Here is an 18,659-nt window from a genome sequence, read left to right as displayed (position 1 = left end):
GCCCTCACTCTATCTATCGCTCTCACTCTATCTGTCTATCTATTGCCCTCACTCTATCTATTGATCGCCCTCACTCCATTTATCTATCTATTTATCGCCCTCCCTCTATCTATCTATCACACCATCACAGCATTACTCAGGGGCACCACAGCATCACTCAGGGGCACCACATCATCACTCAGGGGCACCACTTTATCACTATGCGCTACCACAGCATCACTGAACGCCACAGCATCACTCTTCACCACCACAACATCACTCAGCGCTACCACAGCATCGATCTGTGCAACCATTCAACAACAACTGGTTCAAATATGTTCTCTCAATGTTTCAAGCTTTATTACAAATGTCACAAAAAGATGTTAATATTTCACTTCTGTTCTTGGATTTTCGTCACAATAAAATACACTGAACATAATCTTCACAAAAGTTATTTACAAAAGTTTAATCTATTGCCATTATAAATTTAAATACCTTTTATGTAAGTATTAATTATTTAAAAAAATTAAAAGCCATTGTTATTTGTAATATTAATACATCTAAGTCATGTAAATACAAAACATGTTGCATTACGATTGCTATAGGCGTCACATTTGCAAAAGTTAAAAGTATTGGCATTGTAAATGACAAAGCTATTAATTTCACAAAACCAACACAAATAAAAAATGTGTCATTTACAATACCAATAGCTCAAACTTTCCCAATGTGAGACCTATTGCATTGCAAATGCTTGTTTTACAGTTTATTTCTTCAAGTTTAATACACTAGCAGGGAAACATACTGAATGAGCTTGGCTTTCTTGAAGACTTGTATGGTGTATGCTAAAACCGCTCCTGGCACACTGACTTGACTGCTGTAAAAAGTGATTCTGTGTTTTACTTTTACCTATTCAATGTTGAAATTTGTGTATTGGGACAGTGTACATTTGGCAGGTAGAATTTTTGACTTAATCTCTGTCACTGGTAATTGAGAGTACTTCATTCATTTGTGGCCACCATGTCACTCCAAGCAGAGATCAGCCGCTTGCAATTCAGAGCTCTTCCTGCTGCAATAAGAACAGTCTAACTGAACTGCTAGGACAGATGAATAAAAGGATGCATGCATTATAAAGCCAAAATGCTCTAAGGGGAAGGAAGCAGGACTTAAAATATATAAAAGACATCAACTAAGTACATTACCTACTTTGTACTTAAAATTTATGGTGCATTATTAAAAAATATTCTTAGGTAAATGTATTCATAACTAACTGACAGGATTAGGCCATTCTAGAGACATTAGAAAGACTCTTCAGTGAGCAGGACCCACTGGTGAAGCATGCTTGTATAAGAATAATATCAGTGTACGAGCTTCTGGAAAGACCTGAAACCCGCTTTACATCAGAAAAGCCTTTTAACCTTGCTATGGACATGTCCTCTCATTTCATTAGTTCTTGGGAAGTATTTAAGTCATAAGCATCGTTAGCTCGAGCGGACTGTTCTGGTGTCGCTGTTTACTAAAATGATTTGTTTCACCATGAAATTGTAGAAGAGACAATCTTTGTGCGTGTACACGTTGTACACCCATTAAACTGCATTTGTATTAATCCTTATGAAGAGCCAAGCACTGACACATAATAGCACTTCTCCACTCAACCCACAATATGTATGAAAGCCTATTTATATGTGTTTGTCACATCAGTCTATTAAATAAATTTCCCATGTACATTAAAACAATCGCTCTATGTGTCACTGAAGAGGACCCAATATGACCCGTTTTGTGATAAACAAAACAAAATGTATATTTCACCACAGTCTATTAAATAGGCTGAGAAAGAAAAACCTAATAAAGCCTGTCAACTCAGAATATTTTAAGAAGGAAGGCAAGCAAAAATTACGAAGGTTTAATGTACGGCACCATATTATCTTGAGGCCACAGTATCTAAATGAACTGATCAATTATAGTGGAAAAACAGGCAAAACAATGTTATGCGGACCAAAAAATCTAAATGAGTTTGGTATTAACTAGAAATTTCTATTCCATTAAACTTTTCTTAACATTCCTCCAAGTTATAAACATAAACCATCTTATGTCAAAAATAGTCACATTTACAAACACTGCTTCTTGAAAACAATATCAACATACCTCGGGTCAAGGAGGCTTCTCAAAAATTGAAAAAGGAGAAACAGGTCCTAGACAGAAATGAAATCCCAAAGTTAAGACAGTTTTCTGACCATATTATAAAACAAAATTACTCAGTAATGGCAACAAAAAAGGGTGGCAATGGGCATGCAAGCATAAAAAGATGGAAATAGAATGCAGTAGACATTAACTTAAATTGCAAGGGCTAGCATGAGGCTAGAATACGTAAACGACTTTGTTACATTGGGTTTCATCATTTACATCTACCCTCTAATGTCATGAGTATGTGTATCTGCTTTTCACTGATGCTCTAACCTAACCATCACCAAATGATTTGTGCTACTATACCAAGGTTGGGACATCATGTTCAAAACATACAAAAATAACTCACTCATCCAGTTCTTCATGTTCAACATATACAGGAATAAGCAAGTCACCCAGTTCTATGTGGCAAGTACAATTAAATTGCTCTTCTGCCATTTTAACTTCTGGTAACGCCATTGTTGCATTCTCAATTGCATTACAGATACATTACAATGGGCCTTTCACCAAACACTGCACAAGTTAAAGAATCACAATTAACTCAACAGTAATGAGTGATGGTATGGATGGCACTTTAAATCAGCCTTGGAAAGCTCGCCTCAAAATAGATTGATATAGTCTGTGTTTGCCAAATGAGTCCTTAACCAACACCACTCTAAGCTCAAACCACAAAGAAATTCATAACACCATACACAAATATTCTTCTGATATTACTTCGCCACAACAATGCTGGTCAGAATTATTAAAATGCTGCTCTAAGTTTCTGGAGGATGGATTCATTTTGAGGTAAAGGACAATATAATGTGCCTTTTCCAACACTGGTATAAATGAGTGGTCTTCATAAAACGTAATGGCCTCCGCCTTCAACCCCCACACTTGTGTTAAAATAAAAAGCCCTGGAAATCCAATATTGAAGTAACCGGCTAAAACGTTTAACAGTGAACAGGGCTATTCTTTAGGAAAGTAGGACAAGAAGATTGTCCAACATCATCCATGCCACTGGCAACAGCAGTGTCAAGGGACCGCCTAGTTAGAAACAGTGCAAGCTTCTTTAACCACCTGGCTGCTGGGCGTTTCCCCCCCCCTGTGCTGGAAAATGCCATTTTAGTGGCACTATGACGAGCTCAGCTCGTCATCAGCACACGACACCCGTGGGTGATGACGAGCTGAGCTCGTCATCAGCATCGAAAGGGTTAAAACAAAAAGAACAGTTCCAACACCTGAGGCAATACTATCTTACTCACAAACGGAACATGTTTTCAGGGACAGCATAACACCAAGCATGCAGCCAGGCACCTACTATGGGTACCTCCTGGCCTGGAGGTAGGTCTGGAGGACAGAAGTCTCCAAGGAGTGCTTTCGGTCTTCACAGCCTGAGGTACTCAATATTTTGCACAAGTGTACTGAACATTGTTTTTTTGTGTGAAATTTGTGCCTTGTTCGAAGTTTTCAGAAGATAAATTTGCATCCCTTCCCATTTCATAGAATGAAAAAAGCAGGTAGCAATACAGACAGCAAAACGAAACGTGTTGGTAAACACTTTTAATCAATAAAACATTAAATAAATTCGCCTGTATGAAACAAACATAAGCTATCGTGGTAAGCAAAAACAAAATCCCAGTAAAAAATAATGAGCTGAAGTAGTTTTCTGTTCAAGAGTCGAGAAACGGGAGTAACACGTCATTCTAAAGTAGAATTACCAGAGTAGTGAAGAGTGGCAGTGAAAGAAATGAGACACATCACATTCATTGATCAATACGTTAATAATGTACCTGGATCTTTGCAATGACTGTTTCAAGTTGTTCGCTGAAATGGATGGCAACCATGTCAGCAGCTTTGCATGGGCTTAAAGATACAAGGTCCTAAAAAGGACAACAAAGGTAAACATTTATGTGTTGTCTGTACTAATTAAAGCAGACAGCAAAGCTGGGAACATTCTTTGCAGACGTTTGTAATAAACTATTAGGTTGTCCCGGACTTTACATGAAATACTGTTTCTCAAGAATATTAAAAATCATTTTCAAAATGTGTTATTATTGTTAAATTTATACAAATGAACTAAAAAAAAACAGCAACTGCTGTTCTTAAGCACCAGTTTAATACACAAGACATTAGTTAGCGATAGATTCCTTACCTTAGAATATCTGGATCAGGAAAGTTTTGCTTAGCAGTGCCCCTGCGCGTCAGTAGGTGGCGTTGTGCGGCTCCGCGTCCATCACTGGCATCGTCAGCGCCGAGATGACATCACGGAGGGTACTTAGGCGCCACCCATGCGCGCTATTGTCAGTTTTGTACACGCCTTTCCGTGCAAGGAACGCGGAGCCATGCAAGATACTGACCATTGGTGCATAAAACTAGGGCCCTGAAAGGGATGACCTTAACCCTAATAATCAGTTCGCAGAACGGGGAGGATGGGTGGGGCGGTAAGGAATCTATCACTAACTAATGTCTCTTACAGATATATTGTTACACAAGTAGTAACTTTTGCATCTGAAAGAGACACGTTAGTGATAGATTCCTTACCATAGAATGGATACCCCAGCAATACCAACCCCGGTGGTGGGTCTGCGAACAAGATTACATCAGAAAGTCACGTAGCCCAGAACGGCCAAAGAAGCCTTCTCTCCGGACCGGACTGTCAAGGAAGTAGTGCTTTGTAAACGTGTGCAGCAAGACCAACGTAGCTGCCTGACAAATGTCCTGCAAGGGAACGCTGCGCCCCAAGGCAGTAGTAGCTGCAGTTGCCCTGGTCAAATGGGGACGCAGCCCCAGAAGAGGCTCCTTCTTGGTCAAGGAGTAAAAGGCTTTGCTGCACAGACCGAGCCACCGGGAGATGGTCCATTTGTGCACGGCCCAACCTTTTTTGGCACCTATGTAGCCAACAAAGAGCTGATCTTCCACTCGGAACTGTTGTGTACGCCGCAGATAGAAGGCGAGCGCACGTTTCGGGTCCAAACGGTGGAGCCTCTCCTCCTTCCTAGAAGGATGCGGGGGAGGAAAGAAGGTGGGCAAAGTGATGGTCCGCCCGATGTGGAAGGGTGTGACAACCTTTGGCAAGAAAGAAGGAAGGGGTCCTTAGAACCACCTTGTCAGGATGAATTGAAAGGAAAGGAGGTTTGGAGGAAAGAGTCTGGAGCTCACTCACTCTTCTGGCAGAGGTGATAGCTACCAGGTAAGTCGTCTTGAGAGTAAGAAGACGCAAAGGACAGTTATGAAGGGGCTCGAAGAGAGCGCACATCAGATATGTCAAGACAAGGTTTAAGTCCCATTGAGGCATGATGAACGGCACAGGAGGAAAAGTGTGTGTAATGCCTTTATGGAAATGGTTAACAACCGGGGACTTAAAAAGAGAAGGTTGATCAGGAAGATGTAGAAAGGCAGAGATGGCAGGAAGATAACCTTTGAGAGTGCCCAGAGCAGAGCCCTGCTGGGCCAAGGACAAGAGAAACAGAAGAACCTCAGAAAGAGGGGCAAAAAGGGGATCCACAGCCTTTGCTGTGCACCATGCCACTAATTTGTTCCATCAGCAGTCATACACTGTTTTAGTGGAGGGACGCCTGGCTGCCAGAATGACATTACAGACCTCGGGAGGAAGGTCAAAAGGCGTCAACTGTCGCCGCTCAATCTCCACGCATGGAGGTGGAAGCTGGACAGGTTCGGGTGGAGGAACGTCCCCTGCTTCTACGACAGAAGATCCTCCCGAAGAGGCAGACGGATCGGGGGATCGGTGCTCATACTGAGTAGCCCGGGATACCATACTCTTCAAGGCCAGTCCGGAGCCACAAGAATGACTTGGGCCCGGTCGCGCCTGATCTTCTTCAGCACTCTGGGCAGAAGTGGTATAGGCAGAAAGGGGTACAGCAGGCAGCAGCTCCACTCAAGATGAGCGAGTGCTGCCTTGGAAATTCCAACGTGCAGAACTGATGACATTGCGCATTCTCTTCGGTGGCGAACAGATCTAACCTGGGCTCTCCCCACTGCAGAAAGAGACATTGCACCATGTCCGAGTTCAGACGCCATTCGTAATCCATCATGCACCGACGGCGGAGTTTGTCCGCCCTGGCATTCAAAGAACCTGCCAGGTGTTGAATCACCAAGGTAATGCCTTGATGTTCCAGCCATGTCCAGAGGTGCAGAGCCTCCTGACATAGGGTCCAGGATCCCACTCCGCCCTGCTTATTGCATTACCACATGGCGGTGGTGTTGTCCGTGAACACCTGCACTACACTTCCCCGGACAGAGGGAAGGAATGCCTTCAGTGCAAGTCGGATCGCCTGCAGCTCCAGAAGGTTGATATGGAGCCAGAACTCCGCCAGAGACCAGAGGCCTCAGATCTTTGCCTCTCCCAAGTGGCCTCCCCATCCCAGGAGGGACGCATCCGTCACCACCGAGTGCTCCGGTTGGGGAAGGGAGAGGTATCTGCCATTGACCCAATCGCGATTTGTGAACCACCACTGTAATTGTCGTGCAGTGCCCGCCGAGATCTGAACAAGGTTGAACAGGTTGCCCTGATGTATGTATGTAAATGTATGTGTCTTGTAAAGCGCACTGCTACCCTGACGGCCGCGATGAGGCTGGTTCTGTACAGGCTGGTGGATGGGCGTGCCTGGGCTCCTCTATCTTGGCCACGAAAGGAACGAAAACCAGGAGTGACCGGGTTCTTAGCAGAAAGACCCAAAGGACTTGGCCGTAGCCCGCAAGTCCTTAAAGCGTTCCAGGGCACTGTCAGTTGCCAAAACAGACGGGTGTCATCAAAGGGTATGTCCATGAGTGAGCTCTGGATATCTGGCAAGAACCCAGTCGAACGCAACCAGGCGTGGCGCCGCAACGCCTCAGTCGTAGAAATCGCCCTGCCAAATGAGTCAGCGGTGTCCAACCCACACCGAATGGGTCGTGGGAAAGGCACTCTGCAACATCGAGGCCTGAATGACCAGACTCTCAGGCGTAGGGTGACTGGTCAAGAAGGCAGGGTCACTGGGTGCCGGTCGGTGGCGTCTGGCGACATTTTTATCCACTGGGGCCGCCATAGCCGGCCTTGACCAAGTGCCCAAGAGGACCTCCGTAAGGGCGTCACTGAAAGGAATCATTGGCTCTGACGAAGTAGACGCCGTCTGGAGCACCTCGGTGAGGAGGTTGGTCTTTAGGACCACTGTGGGGAGGACTTTCTGAGTCCAATTAGTTGATTTGAAATCAGGTTTGATTAGTTCGTAGAGAGGTTTAATCCTTTCTGCGCAGTTTAGACTGTAAGTTCTTCCGAAATTCAGGAAGCCTAGAATTGACTACGTTTTTCAGCGTTTTTGGAGGTTGGAGCAGCGCACATTTCTCTAAAAAGTTTGCTTCCAGGCTTTTGCCTTAACTTGAAAGTCTGTATCTTAAGAATAGGGCGTTGAGATGGGCAATTCTTGATTTTTTTATGTTGAATTTGTACCCTTCAGATGTGAAACCAATTATTATGGTATTCACTCTGTTCAAGTGCCAGTCCAAGTCATCGTCTGTAAGATAGATGTCATCAACATAAGATAATGCCTCATCATCATACGTTTGTAGTAACTTTGTTACTCTGGCTGAAAATAACCCTGGACTATTCTTGAATCCATGGGGGAGACGACAGAAGTGACTCTGTGTCCCCATAATTGAGAAAGCCGTCAAGTATCTGCTTTCAGGTGCAATGTTTTGACAGAAGAAACAGTTAGAAATATCTAATGTGGTTTTATATTTTTTGGCACAATGTTATTTATCAGTGCTGTGCTGGGTGCATTTTGTACTGCAAAGGTTTTGCAACAGTAGTTTAAATGTCTGTAGTCCAAAACTAGATGATATGTATTGTCTGGTTTGGAGACAGGAAAACAAAGGATTGTTTATGGACAAGGTGCATGTTTCAATCACCCCTTGGTATTGAAGTTGATCTAAGATCTCCCTGACCTATTTTTTAGCTTCTTGCTTAACTGGATACTGCCTTTGAGCAGTTGGTTGATTTTTTAACGGGATCTTATAGTGAGGAGAATCCTCATCCATCCCACATGAATTTTATATAATCCTGGAGCCTGGGCTACAGCCCATTTTCTGGCATAGGTGTATGTTTTATGAATAGGAATATGATTTGAGAAGGCTGGCATAATGATTTCTTCAGAATGTGGGCACTCTCTGACAAATTCAGGTGGCCAGTCTTTTTCAGCCAGAAGAATGTCATAACCCTTAGAGAGTTTCTCCCAAAAGAGTGCTCTTATTTTTCTAGTTATGTCCCCCTCTATCCGGAGTGTTTCTTCATATAACTTATGGGGTACACTAACCCTGCTATCGGCAGTTTCAACTTGAATGTACTCATTCAAGTCCACTGTCTCCAGATGATCCTTCAGGATCTTGCGAGCTATGGTAACTTCTGAAAGGTACGAGAGGAACGTGTTTCAGTATCTTGATATCTATCAGGTTTCTTTCAAATTATCCCTGTTTCTGAGGTTATACCTTTTTTCAGAGGGCTCCCTTTGAGGAGACAGATCTCTGGATTGAGAACGCTTCTCTTTAGGAAGTGTCTGTTTAATGTTTTCCCACTTCTTTTTAGGAGTAGGGAGAGTGTTTTTAATAAAAACCTTTTCAGGATTTTCTGTTAGTTGGGGTTTTACTGGTTTTCCACCCAAATTAGCTCTACCTAGTTCTTCATAGGATTTTTCTATTATTCTGGCCAGTTCATACGGTTGCTCAGATACATCAAGTTCTTTTAGTTTTTGGCGGATCGCCACGGATGCTGCTTCACCTTTAATATTAGCTAATATTATAGCTGAGACCGGTTTAAAATCTTTCAGTAATTTCATACCGAGATTTATAGCCGGCTCTGCCCCGTATTCATTTTGAATCTGTTTCAGGACGTCTGGTATTACCGCCATAGACGGAACACCATGTGTTTTTGTGTAGATTGCAGCAAAGACTGTACCCAAAGTGTCACAGTCCTCTAGTCACAGTCCTCTAGGTGGGGTGAGATCACCATTAGTAAACAGATTGTTAGAATCCTGGGTTTCTCATGAGGTGTACTATCGCGAAATACTGCCTCGATTTGACTAATTTTTTGAGCTAACCAGAATGGAATTTGTTCCCTTTTTGCGGGTAATTTACCAATGACCGATTGTATAGTCTGTGGTGCCATTTTGTTAGTGTTCCCCTGATGAGGGGTGTGCTGTGGAATCCTTATAGCAGGTTGGACTGCTAGAGTCCGCATGACATATTGAACCAATTGTCTACGTATTTTGATTAATTGTTTTAGCTGAGCTAATAGTTCTAAATCTGTCATTCTTTCAATGTCAGGATGTGGTGTATAGCTGGCTAGTACCGGCCATGTTGCTCCTGGTCTACCTAGGGGACCAAGCCTGGTAATGTGATTTTGATGTTGTAGGGCGCCTTTAAACCAGAGTGTATGATCTTGCTATGTTAATGGAATTTCAATATCGTCAAAAGGAGTGTATTTCGCTGGAGGTTCCTCTATCTTGTAGAAGTGGAACACATGTGTTGTTGGATTTGCTTCTGGGAAGACCATGAATAGAATACCTCGGTCTGCCGATATTCATGTGCCTCTATGACAGATATCACCCTACCACCTCTTGATGATAGGCCATTTGTTATTAGCTTTATAGTGATGGTTTTCCTTAGATTTTCCGGGATGATTATAGCATCCGCGTTGTCTTCATTAAAACCTGTAATGTCAAGACCTGGTCGGGCTGCTGTTGCAGCTCCACCGGTCTCGTTTTCAGTCATTTTGTTGACTGAAAGTTTGCAAAGCAAGTTTCAAGGAAACAAAGATAAGGTGCACAATATTTTGGAACACTGTATCCTTCATCGTTGAACAAAACCAAAAACTGATACATAGGATTTTCGTCCTACTCCGTTATGGTGGATATTTTATCCTTTTACCCACTCCAGACGTCTACTGGAGTATTTTACGGGAAAAAAGGGGTGTCTGTGAAAAGCACGACTGAGTTACTCTAGTATCTAGCGTTAAATTAGTACCTTACCAAACGTTGGGCGCCATGTAGTGTAGTTCCTATATTCCCAATAGGCTCTGCGCATTGGAATAATATATCCTATAGATGTGACGTAGGACTTAGGTCAACTAGGTCTCTATCGAATATGTTAGACTTAATTGTGAGTGCCAGATAGCCCAGAGGTCACTAGAAACTTTCTCCAGTAAACAAGAAGGGATTAGTTTCTGACATCCGCATAAACATGACAACTTTGTTTCCCCAAGATAAAACGTGTCTTCAAAGTAGTGGAAACAATAGATAGATATTTTACTCAGTCAATCGTGCATGCTTCGTTTCATCAGAGGTGCAGAGAAATAGAGAGAAAGATGTTTTCAATAAAAGTATTTATTGAACAGTCTTGTTTCTCATGCAGAGGAAATGAAATGCTACAATCGTAATACTGGCTGTAAAGTATAATGCGTACAGCAAGAAGAGTATTATAAAATAATACTGTAAAAGCATGGTATGGTTTTTAAGCCATAAAATACATACATAAATAAATAAATACTAAAGGTACTCAACTGGTGCTTCTAAAATACGCCTACCCCATTGTACCTAACCTAAGTCTAGTACGAGGGAAGAAGTAAGTGAGGTGTAGCATAAGTTTAGTATTCTTTGCCAAGAATCTATCCAAGATTTCTCTTAGGGTCTAAACAGCTCCATGCCTTGGTTTACAATGAAGGAGGTCTGGTATCTCTCTGTCTCGGGACTCGATTTCCCAACATCCCGCAAGGGGAGCTTGGAAACACTGGAGCTGGATTTCTCGACGAGAGAAAAAGACAGCGTCTTTCTCAGTGCGTCAGCTGGAGGGTCGGCTTCCTTCGGCACTTACGTAGTGAGCTGCGTCAGGCAAGTAGATAGTTGAACTGCTCCAAACCACAGTGTGTTTGCTAAAGCAAGTGTGGGCATATTTATAGCTTGAAGGTGCAGAGTTTGACGTAAAGTTGGACATAATAACGTCATCAAAGAATCGCAGTTCTTTGAAAACTCCATGAGTTCTTGGACAAATCAATATTCAAGCAAGGAGAAGTCCCTAACTGCTGAAGCGGAGTTTTCCAAGAAATCGTTGTGACTTTTCAGAACTAGTGGAAGTATCCATGCCTGTATTTGGACTGCATGGGCTATGTCTAAATATGGTTATTATTGCTATGCCTATATAAGGACACGGTTATTTATACCTATATAAGGGCATGAATCGGAAAAATTACACTAGGGTCCTAAAATGCTATACAACATGGTGAGCCACGCCCAAAGGCGATTCCGCGGACTAAACTGGCGACTCTTTACCTCCAAGGTAGGGGACTGACGCTGGGACGACACCGACCTGGATAAGCGCACCGACAGCAACTTCATCCGGCGCTCCCGCCGTGATTTAGGCTTAAGGTGTTTGCAGGCGTTGCAACTCTCCGAGTCGTGGTGCTCACCCAGGCACCTCATGCAAATCAGATGAGGGTCCCTCGCCGACATGGGATGTGCACAGTAGGTACATGTCTTGAAGCCCAAAGGCATTCGCACACTGTTCCACTAAACGCCAAAGCGTAAAAAGAATGAAAGGCCTGAAAACAGGCTAGGACAGTAATCCGGATTTGCGTTGCACGTGGAAAGATAAAAAACGGACGTAGGCGCGCCAGTGTGGGACTTATGTATTCTCACTGACGTCACCAGCGCGGACGACGTCAGGGCGAAGTCATGTAGTGCCGTTCCCCCAGCGTGCAGGGATGCTGTGGCAGAAAAGTTTTCCGGATCTAGTCTCACACCTGGGGGTAATTCTACATTAAGGAATCTGCAGCTAGTAGTCTCTATGAGATTCTTTTGATACTGTACAGTAGCAACTTTAGTAGTCCCATTCAGAAGTTAACAAGGCAGAGTTGCCAGCCTTTAACTCTGTATGTGCGATTGGGGCTACTAGCCTTTCTACAGTAAAACAACAATTTAGGGTTTTTACAGCTGGAACATGTAAAAGTAAATGTTTCACTTTTTAACATACATCACTTTAGGGGTGACTTAAATGTATTAAAAAGGGAGGTTTGGGCTTTAAGTTAGCAGTTTAAAACTGGCCTTCTAGTCTGTAGTAGCAGACTGAGAGCCATGTTTTACCTTGTACCACTTAGGGTGGCACAACAAGTGCCGTCTCCCCTGGGGGACAATCCTGCTTATAGGCCCAGGGTACCCTTGGTACCATATACTAGATGCTTCCAAGTAAGTAAAGCTATGCGAATTGGGGACAAGCCAATTAAACATGCGCCTTTTTAAGGGTCAGACCACATGCCCTGAGTTCTCTTTAGCAGATCTCAGAGCACTTCAGAGCCATTACACCAGTACATTAGCAGTTAAAATGGGGGTAAAAAGTGGGGTTAATCTTTCAAAAAGCCTGTTTCCGTACAGACACCACCCAAGCATTGGTTTCTAGTGCAAAAAACACCTGACCCAGGGACAACATCTTGAATGTTTCCTTACCCAGGAACCAATTTATGACTCTGAGGTCTAAGAACTAATGTAGACCGTTATCCTTTTTCAGGACTAGGAAGCATTAGGAATAGCAACCTTAGCCTTGCTCCTGCTCTGGCACCAATATCACTGTCCCTTGTAAGAGTAAGAACTCCACCTGCAGCTGAAGGGTGCGTAGGTGGTCTGTGGACAGGGATTAATGAGAGGGAGGGATTGGAAGGGGAACCTGTTGAAAGGGCAGAGAAAACCCCCTTTCCACTATCAGCAAGACCCAAAGGTCTGACGTTATGGCCTTCCAGGAGAAACCTGACCTCCAACAGGCAGCACTTATTCTGACAAATAGGAGCAAGGGCTGCTTTCCTAATGTGCCCGTGGAAATGGAGAAAGATGAATAGGATGGAGAGAGGAGGAGGCAAGATCGGAGTCATGCTTTGCCATAACCCTGGTATTACCTGAAAGACAGGCATTGCTGCTTCTGTTGAGATGTTTGGGTCTGTTGGCTTCATCAGAGCGGTCAGTGGTCCTGCTGCTTTGTTTTGAGGCCCAGCAACCTAGCAGTAGCTTTGCATTCTTAAACCGTCTCAAAAGCGAAATCTGCTTTATCCCTGTATAGGTGGAGCCATCAAATGAGACGTCCATTAAGGTAGACTGGACATCAGTTGAGTATTCATTGTCCTCAACCAGGCATGACATCAAAGAGTAACAGATGTCCCCATAGCCAGCACTACAGAGTATGCTATATCCAACCCTTATTGGATGACCTGTCTTCTTTGAGTTTGCCAGTTTCTCACCAAATCTGTGTATTGCAACTAGCAAACTTGGAATAGCAGTTGTCCTATTTCTCAAAGGAAATAGAGATCTCAACTTTTTACGTGAGAATGTTTTTTGTTGTTTTTAGACACCCTACCTTATGGAGTAGACGTGAACACGCCAGTAGACAATTTTGCAGACCAAAATGCATGAGTGACCAGACTCTCTGGTGCAGTATATGTAGACAAGAAAGCTGTGTCATCTAGGACCAGTCCATAGCACCTGGAATCCACATGACTAACAGAGGGTGCAAACATTGGTTTTCCCTAGGCTGCAAGGATTGTTTCTGTCAGTGCTTCGAGGAAAGGGAGCAAGGGTTCAGAGGAGGACTGTGAAGTTGGGTGCAAGCCTTTTGCTCTCAATGGAAGGGAAAGGTAGAACTTCCGCCGCCTTGCACATTATGGCATGATGAGAACTGATCTCTGTTCTCATCTTGAAGAGTGGAAAAGTCATGTGTATAGAAACAGATGGCCCGGCCCATGTTCATCATCAGTGGCTGGTCAGGGATACTTTAAAAGATTAGAGTCCCTCTCCCCCACCCCACCCCAAAAAAGCACCTTCTGTTCTGCACCAGGTGTTGTACTTCTTGCCTCAAAATATAAGCACAGGTTTGAAGACCATTTAAGGACTATGCTGCTGGTCGCATGGAGAGTGGTTCTGGTGAAGATTGGTCTGGCACCAATGGTGAAGACCCATATTGATGGTAAGACGAGATGGGTCTGGAGTATCAATTGGCATCAGCGCTAGAGTCCGAGACAAATAAATTGCAGGTATGGGAGAAAGGCGGCAAAGGGAGCAGGGTACATCCAGCAGGGGTCATCCAGAAAGGGAAGCCCATAGGACCTGTAGGGCCTTAGGGCTCTCCAGAGGGGACCATGACCAGGGGAAAATGTCAAACATTACATTAAGCAATGATGCAGGGTCTGTACCATGAATAGGAAACTCCAGGAAGGGCTCACATTGGCTAGGCCTGGGTGAGGGAACAGCAGACATTGAAGATCTGGCTACTGGCGTAGGGTCTAAAGGAGGCCGATGTGCTGGCTCCTCTTGAGGAAGAAATACCAATTCAGGCTTTGAGGAAGAACCATGAGGTGTAAAAGAGTGCCTGGTTGATTTACTTGTCGACGATTAGATTCTGTCTAAGTGGCAAAGACCATTTTTCTCGTGTTATCACCAGGAAGACTTCTATGATGGTTGCTCCGTTGACTTCTTCCAGGGGGCGTGATTTTCTTCCGGTCTTTCAGTCATCCCGGGAACGGTCCATGAAGAGTTTGTAAATCCCTTTTTTTGATGCGCTTGCGGTGCATGCTCTTGCATGACTCTCTTTACTTCACATAATGGCCAGACCCAAGGCACCAACGCACAAGTTACTACTTGTGTAACGATATATCTGTAAGAGACATTAGTTAGTGATAGATTCCTTACCTTAGAATAACCCCAGGGGTCAGACTGGATCCGGAAAATTTTGTGTAGCAGTACCCTTGCGCGTCGGTAGGCGTCGTCTGCGGCTCCGCGTCCGTCGTCGGCGTCGTGGGCGCCGTGATGACGTCGTCGGAGTACTTAGACGCCGCCTCCGCGTGCTGACGTCAGTTCTTAGCCACAGCTTTTCCGCGCCAGAAGCGCAGAGCCATGACAAAAACCGACACTGGTGCCAAGAAACTAGGGCCCTGAAAGGGGATGACCTTAACCCTAGATATCGGTTCGCAGAACGGGGAGGATGGGTGGGTCGGTAAGGAATCTATCACTAATGTCTCTTACAGATATATCGTTACACAAGTAGTAACTTGTGCATCTGAAAGAGACACGTTAGTGATAGATTCCTTACCTTAGAATAGATACCCCAGCAATACCATCCCCGTGGTGGTGGGTCTGCGAACCAATATTCACACCAGAAAGTCCTGGAGAACGGAACGGCCGAAGTAGCCATCCCTCCGGACTTGACTGTCCAGGCAGTAGTGCCTCGCAAACGTGTGCAATGAAGCCCACGTAGCAGCCTTGCAAATGTCCTGCAAGGGCACACCTCGGCCCAAGGCAGTTGTAGTGGCCGTGGCTCGAGTTGAATGAGCCCGCAGCCCAACAGGTGGTTCCTTCTTAGCCAAGGAGTAACACGCCTGGATGCACATGATAATCCATCGAGAAATGGTCCTCTTGTGCACCGCGTTCCCTTTCTTAGCGCCCGCGTACCCAACAAAGAGTTGATCATCCACCCGGAACTGGCGTGTGCGATCCAGATAGAACGAGAGCGCACGTTTTGGGTCCAGACGGTGGAGCCTCTCCTCCTCTCTCGAGGGGTGCGGAGGCGGAAAGAAGGTGGGCAATGTGATGGACTGCCCCATGTGGAAGGCCATGACCACCTTAGGCAAGAAGGAGGGCCTAGTCCTCAAAACAACCTTGTCTGGATGGACTGAAAGGAAAGGAGGCTTACAAGAGAGGGCCTGGAGCTCACTCACTCTCCTGGCAGAGGTGATGGCTACCAGGAAGGCAGTCTTCAAAGAAAGAAGGCGAAGTGGACAGTTATGAAGTGGCTCAAAGGGAGCGCACATCAGAAATGTTAGAACCAGGTTCAAGTCCCACTGAGGCATCACGAAAGGAACAGGAGGAAAGGTATGAGTGATGCCTTTCAGAAATCTGTTTACTATAGGGGACTTGAACAAAGAGGGTTGGTCAGGCAGCCTCAGAAAGGCTGAAAGAGCCGAAAGATAGCCCTTGATAGTGCCCAGAGCAGAGCCCTGCTGGGCAAGAGAAAGAAGGAAGAGAAGAATCTCAGAGAGAGGGGCATTGAGAGGATCCACAGCCTTTGCTGTGCACCATGCCACAAATCTATTCCACCTGCAGGCGTATACCGTTTTTGTGGAGGGACGCCTGGCTGCCAGAATGATGTTGCAAACTTCAGGAGGCAAGTCAAATGGCCTCAACTGTCGCCGCTCAATCTCCATGCATGGAGGTGGAGACTGGACAGGTTCGGGTGGAGGACCGTCCCCTGCTGCTGCGACAGAAGGTCCTCCTGAAGAGGCAGACAAACCGGGGGATCGACTGACATACTGAGTAGCTCGGGATACCAGTACCTTCGTGCCCAGTCCGGAGCCACAAGGATGACTTGTGCTCGGTCGCGCTTGATCTTCTTCAGCACTCTGGGCAGAAGAGGTATAGGCGGAAAGGCGTACAACAGACCGCAGCTCCACTCGCGACGAAAAGCGTCTCCGAGCGAGTGCCGCCTTGGAAATTCCAACGCGCAGAACTGATGACATTGCGCGTTCTCTTCGGTGGCGAATAGATCTAACCAAGGCTCTCCCCAACGCAGAAAGAGGTCTTGCGCCACGTCCGAGTTCAGACGCCATTCGTGATCCATCGAGCACCGACGGCTGAGTTTGTCCGCCCTGGCGTTCAGAGAACCTGCCAGGTGTTGAACCACCAGAGTCACGCCCTGATGTTCCAGCCATTGCCAGAGGCGCAGAGCCTCCTGGCATAGGGTCCACGACCCCACACCGCCCTGTTTGTTGCAGTACCACATGGCGGTGGTGTTGTCCGTGAACACCTGCACTGCACTCCCTCGGACAGACAGGAGGAATGCTTTCAGTGCCAGACGAATCGCCCGCAGCTCCAACAGATTGATATGGAGCCGGGACTCCGCCGGAGACCAGAGTCCTCTGATCTCCGCCTCTCCCAAGTGGCCACCCCAGCCCTGGAGGGACGCGTCCGTCACAACTACGTGCTCCGGTTGGGGAAGGGAGAGGGATCTGCCGTTGACCCAATCGCGGTCCGTGAGCCACCACTGCAGCTGTCTCGCAGTGCCCTCCGAGATCAGGACATGGTCGGAAAGGTTGCCCCGGTGCTGGGCCCACTGAAACTTCAGGTCCCATTGCAGAGCCCGCATCCGCCACCGTGCGTGATGCACCAGAAGGATGCAGGAGGCCATCAGCCCCAGAAGCCGCAGCGTCAGCCTGACCGAAACCCGGGATAACGCCCGAAGATCGGAATCAGGGCCTGAATATCCCGGACTCGCTGTTCGGGCGGGTAAACCAGAAACTGCGCCGAGTCGAGAACCGCTCCGATGAAAAGGAGCTTCTGAGAGGGGCACAGGTGTGACTTCGGCACATTGATGGAAAATCCCAGCCTGTGCAGGAGATCCGCCGTAGTCTGGAGGTGGTTGACAACTGCCTGGGGCGAGCCCGCCTTCAACAACCAGTCGTCTAGGTAGGGGAAGACTGAAACCCCTAACCTGCGCAGGTGAGCTGCGACCACCGCCATCACCTTCGTGAACAACCGTGGGGCACTGGTAAGGCCGAAGGGGAGCACAGTAAACTGAAAGTGCTCGAGGCCTACCGTGAACCGCAGGTAACGCCGGTGGGCCGGCAGGACGGGGATGTGGAAATACGCATCCTGCAAGTCCAACGCTACCATCCAGTCTCCTGGGTCTAGGGCAGCCAAGACCTGAGCCAGTGTCAGCATTTTGAACTTCTCCTTCCGGAGGAAGCCGTTGACGTTCCTCAGATCCAAGATAGGGCGTAGGCCCCCTTTGCCATTCTTGGGTACCAGGAAGTAGTGGGAGTAGCAACCACGACCTACTTCTGGCCCAGGAACGCGCTTGATGGCCCCCTTGGCCAGGAGGGCCGAAACTTCCCCCTGCAGGAGCCGCAAATGATCCCCCGATACGCGGTGGTGTTGCGGTGGCATGGCTTGAGGGGTCGTCTCAAAGGGGAGGGAGTAGCCCCTTCGGACGATCTGCAGCACCCACCTGTCCGAAGTGACTGTGCACCAGTGAGAGTGGTGATGGCGAACCCTGCCCCCCACTGGCGTCACATGGGCCGAAAAGCACGGACTAGGAGGGTTTAGAGGCGGATGCTGCGGGGGCAGGTGTGGACTGGCTCCGCTTGCCTCCCCGACCGCCTCCACGGCGGTTTCCACGGCCGCCGCCGCGCTGGACGACAGTTTGCGGCGAGTGGCTGGCGGCACGCGTGGGGACGCCCCTTCCTTGGCCACGAAAGGAGCGAAAGGCACCCACTTGCTGGCGCGGGGCCGAGAGGCCCAAGGACTTGGCCGTAGCCCTGGAGTCCTTAAAGCGCTCGAGCGCGTGGTCTGCCTTGTCGCCAAAGAGGCGACGGCCATCGAACAGCATGTCCATGAGGGTATTCTGGACATCAGCCGAGAAGTTGGCGGATCTGAGCCAGGCGTGGCGTCGAATCGCCACCGTCGTAGCCATCGCTCTGCCCAGCGAGTCAGTTGTATCCAGTC

General features: G+C 46.7%; 1 protein-coding gene across 1 annotated transcript in view; it reads right to left on the bottom strand.

The window, feature by feature from the left end:
• VPS8 (VPS8 subunit of CORVET complex) overlaps nucleotides 1-18,659 on the bottom strand; it is a 1,704,823-nt gene that overhangs the window by 790,307 nt on the left and 895,857 nt on the right. The window contains exons 33-34 of the mRNA XM_086955430.1: nucleotides 3,933-4,022; nucleotides 2,122-2,168 (exon numbers count right to left, since the gene is read on the bottom strand). Coding sequence (XP_086811556.1) covers nucleotides 2,122-2,168; nucleotides 3,933-4,022 — 137 coding nt within the window. The remainder of the gene's footprint in view (nucleotides 1-2,121; nucleotides 2,169-3,932; nucleotides 4,023-18,659) is intronic.

The sequence above is a fragment of the Lissotriton vulgaris genome, chromosome 2_1, assembly GCF_964263255.1.
Source record: "Lissotriton vulgaris chromosome 2_1, aLisVul1.2, whole genome shotgun sequence".
Classification (NCBI taxonomy): Eukaryota; Metazoa; Chordata; class Amphibia; order Caudata; family Salamandridae; genus Lissotriton; species Lissotriton vulgaris.
The sequence above is the reverse complement of the archived record's forward strand: the minus strand, read 5'-3'. Positions and strand labels throughout refer to the sequence as shown.